Consider the following 11,973-nt stretch of genomic DNA (forward strand, 5'->3'; position numbering starts at 1 on the left):
ATATGCTATTGGTAAAAGCAATTTTAAAAAAATTCTTTAATCTGTATTATCTAAGAATCTGGATTAGAGAAAAACATATTTTACTCTTGAACTGCAGATTAGCTAAATGATTTGTTTGGGGGGGTTGCTGAAAGCTATCCTAGAGACAAAGGCTGTGGATTTTATCATAGGACTAAGTAAAAGTGTTTCTTGCCTTGTTCCACAGTATGTTAGACAGCAAAGTGAAATATCTATTTCTGATTACTAATTAATACTTATAGTTCAAAGAATAACTGTGCTGTAAGAAAAACCAATAATTTTTAGTAATTAATTATGTGTACATTTTTGCAGCAGATATCTTATTTAATGCTAAATATCATTCTTGTTGGACAGTTTGTAAATATAGTGCATGTAATTCCAGTTCATTTTGTGCTCTGCAAATCCATGACTGTAAACACTGATCCTACAAGTGATCTTGAGCACTCTTATTTATAATATTTGGTACCATTGAGAAGTAGAGAAATGTTCAAAAATGTTCATCAAATCTTATGAATTTGTTTACTTTTAGCTTCTGTAACTTGTTATAGCTATTTAGTTTGCTTAGATATAAATACTCAAAAAATGCTCCTTCCCCCCCCTCATTAAATATTTATATTCACATTCTCTGTATTAAAAGGTTATTCCAGTAAAGTTATCCTCAATTTTGCACATTAAACACTTTCTTGTTGTTAATGTCTATTAATTTTTTTCCCATTTAACACATTTAAATTAATATTTATGCTTAATGTGTTTGCTTTTCTTAGGTATAATTCTGGTGGAAAGTGCTTTAGTGAAATACAGACAAAGCATTTAACAGTAACCATTGATGCCTTCACAATACCAAACAGTCTATGGGCTGGCAAAAAAGTTATTCCTCCCAGGAAAGAATTCTTTTGACATAAATATTAATTTCCTTATGTTCATATTTTCACTGAAAAAATATACCTAATCATGCCTTAGTCTGATGTGTGCCAATAATGATCAACTAAAGCCAGTGTATTTGCTGGTGAGAGTAGTTATAATGACTGCTGTATCTACCAAACTGAAGAATATATCTTCAGCAATTCCTCTTCTATCATGAAAGAACTAACATAGTGAATGCATTCTGAAAACAGTCTGTACAGTTCAAGCTTTTATACTGATGTTTATTTGTCAATCTATACCTACTTTTTTATGTCAATATGTTTTGTAAATTTTTCATGAAGCTGTGTGATGTGGTTAATGCTTGCAAGTACATGAATGCTGTTAATTGTAAGAGTGTTCAGACTCTGTTCTTATTGGTGCTGTGTGTTAGCTTCGTCATTTGTATATTAAAATGTTTTACCTAACTTGTGATATGTTTGTTTAATAAGTACTTCATTAATCTCGCTTTACATTTTATAGAATATCACTGTAAAGTTTTAATGAAAGTGCCGAATTTTTTTAATTAAAGTTCTTTGTTATGTAGTTTTTAATGCAACTAAGTTATTTGTATACAGTTTTATATTATGTCTGCTTGAAATTTGAAATATTAGGTCTGCAGCATAATTAACAAGCAAGTTTTAGTTTTTTTGTGTGGATTTCTTTCTTTAATGATGTGATTTTTTTTAATCTTTTGTCAAATCTTTTAATTTTATACTTATTTATGAAAGAATGAATTATATTTTATTACTGTACATTAAATACTCCATAAGAATATTTTAATGGTTAAAAATATTTATATTTCAATAGTTTAATGTTTATGAGAAATAAGATATCTGTTATTTAAAATCATGTGTTAAATTTTTAATAGTAATATAGAAAAGTGTTATGCAATTTTGCAATTATTGTATGGTAAAATTAAATTCTAAATTAATTTTTTTCAGCTCTTCTGCTTTTCAATCATCTATTTGAAAAGTTATTTGAAGAGTATATATTACTGTTAATTTTTAACTGTGCTTAATGAATGTGAAAAATATTTTCTTAGTATTCTTATTGCCTTGTAAAAGATTCAAGTATAGTGGACAACTTTGGCCCATAAAAGTTTACTTTTTTTTAATCTATTAACATCTGTTAACTTCTCATATTGCTGTTTTCCCCCTGTATATTAATTTCCATTTCTGAGTAGAGGAACCTCAATTGAAAGGGTGATTTTTTAAAATTTATTTCAATTAAGGAAATGAATTCTACAAATAATTTTACTTTTCATAAATATCTCTAAAAGCAGGTATGGAAAATAACAGTGTAGAAATAGAAAAAAATTATGATAAGCAGAATATAAATGGTATTTTAATGTAGGTAAAATATACTTTAAAATTTTCTGTTTTAATAAGGCTTTAAATTTATGATAAATTGATTCTTAATAAATTTTTAGCTTATTAAATTGGAGCAGTTTTCATGCTATACATATTTTTATAAATTTTTTGTTGTAATATTAATGTATCTTGAGCCAGATAGTTCTGTTTTTTAATGTTTAAATTATAATTACTTTTTAATAGCAACACTTCAAGAAGGATGCATTGTAATACATAAAACAATAAAATTGGGGGGTTTGTACTGAAAGATTATTGTTTTGGGACATTGTAGTGTAGTTTAAGAATTTTCAGTAGTTCATTACCTAACCTGAAATAAAACATTCGTTTTTAATCTTCTATTTAATGATTTTAAAAAATTATACATTTTGCGCAAAAAAAATCACTTTACACGTTACTCTAAAAGAATATGAGAGTTAGGCAGTTAATCATTGATATGTTGCATATTTGTTCTTCATAAGCTAACTGTTCAGTTTTTTTTAAAGAATATTTATGGTAATTAAATTGTATCAGGTATTTCTTGATAATTGGAAATTTATTGAAAATTATATTAATAAATCATACTACTTAATAATATATGTTCTTCTATAAGACATTTATATAATCAGTGTTATTTTTCTACGTGCACAGTAATAATCATACAAAATTGGACCATTTGTAATTTATTACGCTGCATAGTTCTCAGACTATGTGCACGATATCAGATTGTTTTCTTTTGAAAACATTCAGTCATTCTTATGTGAATGCATACTTATTTTATTAAAATTAAACAGGATAAGAAAGAAATATTTTTGTATTTTTCTTTTCTTTTTATACATGGGGAAATTTATTTACTTATCTAGAGAGAATTAATTTCAAGAACAAGAGAAGTAAAATGAGTTGCAAGAATCACAAGCCAAAAAATCTTGTGAAAAATATGTATTCTATTGAAAAAAGTCTCTGAAGATTTTTTTTAATTAGATGTTTTAATTATTTAATTCAGGTGTATTTGTGTTGAGTATATAACCCAGAAAGTAATGCTTAACATTCTTTATAAAAATGATGTGCCACTATATCAGTGCAACATTTTAAAAAAAAAAAGATTCTTTTTCAGTGCTGAATGTCAAATTGTATGAAGTAAATAAAATAAAATCTGGAAAAGATTGTCAATAACCAGCAAGTTTCATTTAAAAGGTTTTGATGCAAATACCTTGTAGTATAAAAATGACAAATTGTGATTTTAACTTTGCCAGTCTGCAAATGTTAATGGGGTGAAAAACATAGTATATTTAAATTATAAAAAGATTATTCTGTTGTTTGTAAAAGTTTATTTTATAGAAAAATATCAAAACTATAAATTAAGTATATTAGATTTAGGAATCTTGGCAAATTATTATTTTGTCACTTACACCCAATGTGAAAATCATTAATTTTCTCTGAATGTGGATATGCATCATACGTAATAGTATTTCTTTTAAAGTGGAATCTTGCTTTAAATTTTTGCAAATAAATAAAGATTTGTAAATTAATAATTTGAAAATAATTATGTTTTTATATCAAAATGTTCATTATATAAATTTTTTTTTTTTTTCTTTCTGTAACAATACCTGGTAATCAGTTTCATAAGTATTTTAGTTGTTTGAAATTCGACTAATCAATAAACTAAATACAATAACTATTGATAAAACTGTAATGACAATTGATATTGGGATCAACACTGAAATTGATTTAGGTTTGACAAGGTTTCAAACATACGAGTAATTTTTTATAGCTGTTCTGCTGTTGATTCTCATGCAGGCATTTTAACACAATCATTGTCTAAGTTATTGTCCCATTCTTCATAAGCCTGTTGTTCATCTGTGTTAATAAATGTTTTATCATCTAGTTCATTAGTGTTCGATTTGACATATTCAGTTACCTTGAGAGAATTTAACTTCATCTTATCTTTCCAACAATATTCAAGACTTCAAGAATATAAAGGGGGCCTAAGCATAGGTGCATACATATACAATAGGGAACGCCAGGAAAAATTTAAATGTTCATCATATTGTATAACTTAAGAACTGCATGAATATAAACCACACAGACAGAAATTTTATTGCATAATGATGAGAACAATCATTTGTGCTATGGCAAATAATTTTGTGTACTAATTATTTTAGAATTTAATTTTATTTTACTGAATGAAAATTTTGTTTGTTTTGAAATTTTTCAAGCAGCACTCTAGTGAATTTGGCTAGAGAACTAATCAGAATTAGGCTACGTGAAGAACTATATTTTAAACTTATAAAATGCTGTTATTTAAACTGTATGTTATATTAAATATTTATTTTTATTCTATATTATTTATTAAACTGTTCTGTAATATATACAGTTTAGTTTAAATTACTGAATTTAATACAGTTTAATTACTGAATTTAAAATACACTGTAAATGACTATTTTTAAAATACAGTTCTTTAAAGTGTATTTTAAATTTCAGATTTATAAGATTTATCACTTTGGATAAATTTCACCACCACATTAATTAAAATGTAAGAACATTAATTTTCAAAATTATGTAAAAGAGGATTTATCATCTTTTTTATGTTGTTAATTGCATGTTTTTCAGTTTTGATTATTCAATGCATTATAATATTCCCACTTGTACATTTTGCAAGTAAATACAGAAATCTGATATGGCATGATGAATTTGGCTACATAACGATGACTGAGATATGTAAAATAGAAACTTCTATGTAAAAGCATGTTATCTGAGTAGAGTTAATTCTGCATATTTATAAAAAGATTGGGGAAGTATATATATATATTTGGGGGGGGACAGCTAAGGAATTATTTTTTGTGACAAATTGCAATCCTCATTTAATCTGAGTTTTATTATAGAATGCATTGTTTTATTTGGTTACCTTTCATACTCATTCTCTGAAAATTGTATTTTATATAGATATCAACCTAATAAATGTAGTTTCTTAAATTAAGCAGATTTTCATGCCCTTATATTAAAATACTTATTTGTATCATAAGTGTAATAGAGTTATTAAATTATTTTCCTAACTCTATAAAAATGCAAATGTAGAAGAAAGTTAATTTACAATTTCGTAAATTTTCTTGAGATGAATATTGTCCCCTATTATGCAGAGTTATACAAGTATAAGAAAGAAAGGGAGGGAAGGATTAAAGAACATTGTAAGAAATTTATTCAAATATGTCATTTATTTGAGAGTAATCTTAATAAATAAAAGAGATTGGTCATTCCAGAAATTTTCGAAATTCTGTTTAATTTTGTTAACTTAGTATGATTTTTGTTCCCATATTTTGTTCAGCATTCTTTGGGAAGGGGGAGGAATTATCGAATTTCAAAGTACTATAGTTTTAAAAATTAAGTAAACAGAAAGATAATTATTACATGAATGTAAAGAGAAAATGTCTAAATTTTAACTTGTAAGAAATAAGGTCATTAGTTTGTCATATAGAAAGTCCTTTTTGAGAAGAAAATTAAATTGGAATCTAAAACGCGAACTTTAATGAATTAGTTTTAAATAGCTACATCTTAAATTTTAGTATTATTCCTTGTGACTTCTTCCATTGTGGATGTAAGAAAGATTAAATATTTGAGCAATTTAAGCTCACAAGGCCAAATGCATTTTAAAATTGCAATTAATCTGCAGTTAACATTGATAATTGGAAGTGTTGGCAGGAATTTTCATATCATTTTGACTGCATAACCAAGGAAAGTTATATCAAACATTTGCAAGTAAATCTTAGATAATTTTTCTTTACATTGGTGTATTCCTTGGTATCCTTCCTTGTTAATTTTTTAAACTGTAAAAATTAAATCAGATGATTCTTTTTTAATTACCCTATATTTGATTTTCAAGAAAATGGCAAGAATGAATTTGAAAAAGCATATCAGATTAAATATCTCAACTAGACCAGTGTAAAATAATGCCGGCCACATGAAACAAAAAATCATTTTTATACCTACCAATGTAAAGAGTGAAAAAATGAATAAATACATAAAAATCATACTAAACACTGATATGATATGACACTTCTTTAAACAAAATAATAGAAGGAGCATAAAGAAATCTAGATGGATACCTATTGTTTCTTTCCCGACACCTGGCATCCTTTTCCTGCAACCAGCTTTCGGAAGTCTGGAGGCGCACCTTTAGCACTAATAATTTTCAGAACAGAGATCAGATGAATGTCTTTAACCTCGATTTCTTTGAGAACTTTTTTCTTTACTTAAGTTGAAAAAGATGTTTGAACTGGTACGTACTACTGAGCATAGAAATCAGGTATGATGGAAATTTACAGTTTTCTGGGAACTGCACTGCAAGTATTTGTAAAATTTGGGGATAGCCACTTAACTGATTACCTTTGCTTTCTGAATTTTTGCTTTAGAGTTTAGCCCTACTGAATCTCTATTAATTCCATCTGTAAAAATGGGCTGGCATTGAATAGTCGGTCAGTTGAGAAAGTATTTTGGTAAAGCAGTGTCTCAGAAGTCTTTTTTTTAGAACCCACGATTTATATGTGCTTTGATATTGTTTTGAAATTCAATTATTAATATGTCAGTTTTTTTTTAATGGGCCCCACACAAAAATAAATAAATAAAATAAAAAAAATAATAATAATAAAATAAAAAATAAGCCAACGTTTGCATGTGGCGTGCAGGCCATACGTTTGACATGCTTGACCTAGAAAGAAATATTGAAATAAGAGACCAATAAGTAAAAATATACAATTACTTAATTTAATCATAAAAATCTGATAAACTGTAATTCTTGAATTTTATTAAATATAAAAGCTTTGAAATTTGACCCTTCAATCTACTTTTTCTGAAAGACTGCAAGAAATGTTAAAATTTATTAATATGCACTGATAAATTTGAATTATAAAGTATTAATTTGTTATAATTTACTGCTTATCACATAACAGGATATTTTAAGCATTAATATGGAAAATAAGTTTTAAAACAACCTTCTTTAAAGATCACATTTTTTCTCAATAAATAATTTAATTCTGTGTATCTATATCAGCATCATATTTATGTGTTGTAATCTACAAATGTTTTTATGGATGGAAACAGTAATGAGATTTGTTTTGTAATGCATATCTACATCAGTCAGAGTGTATGTTTTTCTTTTAAACTATTTTGGTACCTTGAGATATTTTAGGTCAAAAATGTTTTAGCTTTATTTCAGTAAAAAAAAATCTGGTTGTAAAGCATTATAAATGGCTCATGATGATGTTAATACTCTAATGTTGAATATGAATGTCATTGCACACTAGAGTTTTTGAGAGCAAAGTTCAGGAAAAATTAAATTAATTAAATTATTCAAGAAAAGTTAAATTATTATAATCCTTTTAGTTAATTCATTAAGTTTAATTTTGGATTATTTTTATGTTAATTCAAATTATGCTTTTAATTTTCCTTTCAGACCTATAATGAAAAGTAATTGAATATTTTTAAACTAATTTTAATTTGTTAAAAACTAATTTAAATTGACTATCTATCATCATTTGAATTTCATTTAGATGATACTTTGCCTTAATTCTGTTGGTAAGTGGTACTATTTTCAATTTCAATAGTAAAAGATGGAATTTGTCTTGCAAAACTCTCCTCCCCTCCCCTTTTTTTGTTGTTGTTTATTAATACTACTTTTCAAGGCAATGTAGTTGATGATCCATTTGTATGAATTATTCAGTATGCAGATTGAGTATTTTCTTGCAGAAAATATTGAAAAAAATACACCAACATAACTTTCTACTCATAATTATTTTTATATGTATTATGATTAGTAATTATTAAGAAAATGGCAAATAGTTCTCTATCAGTTTAAAAATAATTTAAGTATTTTTGCAATTAGAAAATTTTGTGAATGTTTTAAACTATATATGCATTCCCAGAGCTGCTCAGTTTTAATCTTAAAGCTCCAAGTTTTTAATAAAGGACATTATTTAAAACTCATTTTTCAAATGAAAGCTTATTTTCTTACATCAGCATTCACTTGCGTTGAAACCTTTTCTGTGAATATGTGGTACAGATGTTAAGTGAATCAAATGTTACATCAGTGTCATATGTAAATAAAATATGTGAATAAAGTGAGCAATTTGAGGTGTTATGCTTTGTGTCTGTGTAAATACTAGACATATCTTGAATTAAAGATTATTTGAAATTAAAATGTGGCTCTGTCTCCATTTTATTCTATGAATCAAGAAATGTACATATATTAAAGTCATTGGTAAGCTAATTCATTTATGTAAAAAGTAAATAAATAAGAAGAGTTTTTAAATAATGTATATATCTCTTCTATTTGCATTCGTCATAACAGACAACAGTGTCTATTTTTTTAATTAATGAATTATTAACATTGTATGTTAATCTTAATTTGTGTGAAAGTTAATTTAAATGTGCATGCTATTTTTTAAGCTTCTGAAATCTGTGATAAGTTTTTTAGCATAAGATAATTTTCATAATTTTAAATTTATCTCTATGACTTATCTATAAATTCCTAAGCCACTGAGAGCACTTGGAAAAGATATCTCTGAAAATTTAAAATGCCATTTCTTTAGAAGTGTTCATCATCTAGATTAACCACTTTTAACCAAAACTCAAATAGGTTTGATTTGGTTTATCTCATTATGGCAAAACCCTCAGGCTATTTGCCTTAGCCTAAAGGCAGGGATGCTTTTGTGGAGTACTTTCTAAGGGAAATTGTCTCATATCCATGTTACACATAAAAAAAGAACACCCTGTAGCCAGCCATTCATCTGGAATTGAACCAAGGATGAACTTTCAGTGTTCAGCGACTTTACCGCTGGGATACTGATGAGCCAAGGAAATTCAACTGTTTTAAGAATATGAAATTTTAGCTGATGATTCCAGATTTTAAAGTTGTTGCAGCATTTTAGTACCTAATAATGTTCTTATATAAAAAAAAAAAAAAAATATTTCTTTAGTCTTTCAGTCGAAATCACCACCAGTAAAGGAAGCTTTTATGTCAGTAATCACTAATTTTAGAATATGTTAAAACAATGAAATTATCAAAGTTTGTATTGGCAGTTAAAGTGTTTTGCAAACTTTAGCATCGCACAGTATTCAAATGTATAGTATATAAAGATATTATGCTCACTTTTACATTGGTACTGAAAGAGACCGATTAAAAATTTTATGTATGGGGTCATTTTGGCATTCATGATAATGGTTGATTCATTCATGAAGTCTGCAACTCATAATTATTACCTCTCCTTTTTGTGGTATTCTTATTACTCCTTCTTTTGAAGAGATAATTATTAGAAGTTTTAGTGGTAAGGTAAAATCTCATTTATGGTCAGATTTTTAGAGACTCTGGTTATAGCAGGACACAGAAAATTTCCACATCTAAACCGTACGTTGCAGATGTGGAAAACTGAATGAAGAAGAAATTATTAACCATTATTTGGAATGTCCAACTACTTTGGTAAATGTGGAAAACTAAAAGAAAGAGAGCTATTCAATCATTATTTGGAATGTGTAATTGCTTTGGCAAATTTGGAAAAATGAAGAGGGAGATATTAAGCTTTGGTATTTCAGTAAAGCATACATATTTTATTTATTTATTTTTGAGGAAATTTAAAGAACAATCTATTGCAACAAGTGATCCTGTTATGGTGCCAACCATAGCTTAAATTTTCTCAGTTTCTGAGGTTAATCCTAATTCTAGCCCGAGCTTTAAGTAAAAGGGCTCCAATACTTCTTTTATGTAAGTAAAACGCAGTTTCAGCAGACAAATTTTATTTTAAATATATTGTTACGGATTTGGTCTTTAAATAGCTAATGTTAGTAGAATTATAAATTAAATTGTTTTATTTCCCGTGCAGTGCAGCGCGTGACGAATATTATAAGAAAGCTAAGTCGGAAAAATTAAAAATACAAGATCACGTGCATTTAACATTTAATAAATAAATAAATATCTTTTTTTTTTTTTTTTTTTTTTTTTTTTTCGAGAAAATTCTTGCGCGCGATTTAAAATCTTATAAAAAGGGGGAAAAAAACCTTTCAATTCAGGTCAGTACTTGGGTGGGTGACCACCCACGTGACTGGCCTCGACGTATCATCTTTCTTCAACTAGTGAAGATACATCACAGCTTGTACGGCGGCCCAGATACTTGAACCCTCCTTCTCCAAAGTCTACTTGACCAACTCACGTGCATTAGCACATGTTCCTGCTTCACCTTTGTCGGTGCGGTGTAAATCACCTTAATTTTTAATTCTTCCCAACGCCTTAGGGCATATCTCCAACAGAGACGGTTAAAGTAGCAGAGGCTACTAAATTCCGCCTAACCATTCACTCGATTTCGATTTTTCAATTCAGTTTAGTTTAGAAGAGAATTACAGTATACAACCATGAGCGAAGTAAGTGAATATATTACTAAGCTCAAACCCAAAAAAGCTCCTGGATTGGATTCTATCTCGAATCGTATGATTAAATACCTGCCCTCCAATTATCTGTTTTTCTTAGTAATGCTTTTAAATTATATGATCATGCATTGCTTTTTTCCTGAAAGCTGGAAGAGAGCACTTATCCTGCCTATTGCAAAACCTGGCTAGAGCCATTCTAACCCTCAAAATTATAGACCTATTAGCCTCCTATCTTCGTTATCTAAGATATACGAATTTGTGCTACTTAAACGCCTGAATGATTTTCTCCGGAACCACAACGTTCTAATTGATGAACAATTTCGATTTCGCGCAAAACACTGCACCACGCACCAGCTGCTGAGGACAGTCAAGTTCATTCACGAAGGGTTTCGTAGCAAAATGCTTACTGGTGCACTTTTTCTTGATATAGCCAAAGCATTTGATAGGACTTGGCATATAGAAATTATTATCAAGCTCATACGACTTTATCTTCTGACTCAATTAATTCACATAATTAACTCGTATCTCGCTAATAGATCTTTTTCTGTACGAGTTAATTATATCATTTCGGCTCCCCGTCCGATCCTTAGCGGTGTAGCTCAAGGGAGTCTTCTTGGTCCGGCTTAGCTCAAGTTAGTTATAAATGACATACCAAAGTCACCTGGTATCACTCTTGCACTTTATGCGGTTGATACAACCATCCTAGCTCAAACCAAACACTTTGAAAACTTGGTTCTCAATATTCAGACATATCTTTCAAGCCTTTGAGCACTGGCTCATCGCTTGGAAAATCAAAATTAATGTTGTTAAATGTGCTGCTATGATTTTTAAACGAGGCCCCCCCTCCCGTACCCGGTGAAAATGTGCTTTAGCCCACTGCTTGGCGATTTTTTGAAAATCGCCAGTAAAATCTCAGAATATGTTGCATAAACAAAGTTGCGAGGGCGGACCTATGTGACGTTCATAAATGGGTGGGACTAAGATTGTGACATCACAATGTATTCTCTACAGATGTAGAAATAAGTATACTAAATATTTTGTATTTCAAACTACAGTAAGACCCCGCTTAACGCTGTTTCGGTTTAGCGCTCTTTATTTCAACCCAGGGATTCCCCGAAATTGTGCGCAGCGCGAGGTTTTCAAATAACATGTCCGAAACAGTGTAGTTGTGTTTCTTGTTTGGTGCGGTGCTGTACGGACGCATTTTTATCATTTGAAACATTTGTTGACATTATTGTAAGTATAAATTTATATAATACTATAACGATTAATACAGTGACAAATATTATGATCTTTA

General features: G+C 28.5%; 1 protein-coding gene across 5 annotated transcripts in view; it reads left to right on the forward strand.

Moving 5' to 3' along the window:
* LOC118186934 (patronin-like) overlaps positions 1–8,457 on the forward strand; it is a 275,820-nt gene extending 267,363 nt beyond the window's left edge. For all 5 annotated transcript variants that reach the window (XM_085823647.1, XM_085823648.1, XM_085823644.1 and 2 more), the window contains one exon: positions 783–8,457. In XM_085823647.1, the coding sequence (XP_085679773.1) occupies positions 783–915 (133 nt within the window). In that variant the 3' untranslated portion in view covers positions 916–8,457. The remainder of the gene's footprint in view (positions 1–782) is intronic.
* Positions 8,458–11,973: the final 3,516 nt, after the last annotated feature.

This window comes from Stegodyphus dumicola, chromosome 9, assembly GCF_044657685.1.
Source record: "Stegodyphus dumicola isolate Sdum_Otavi_A_Nest chromosome 9, ASM4465768v1".
NCBI classification, from domain to species: domain Eukaryota; kingdom Metazoa; phylum Arthropoda; class Arachnida; order Araneae; family Eresidae; genus Stegodyphus; species Stegodyphus dumicola.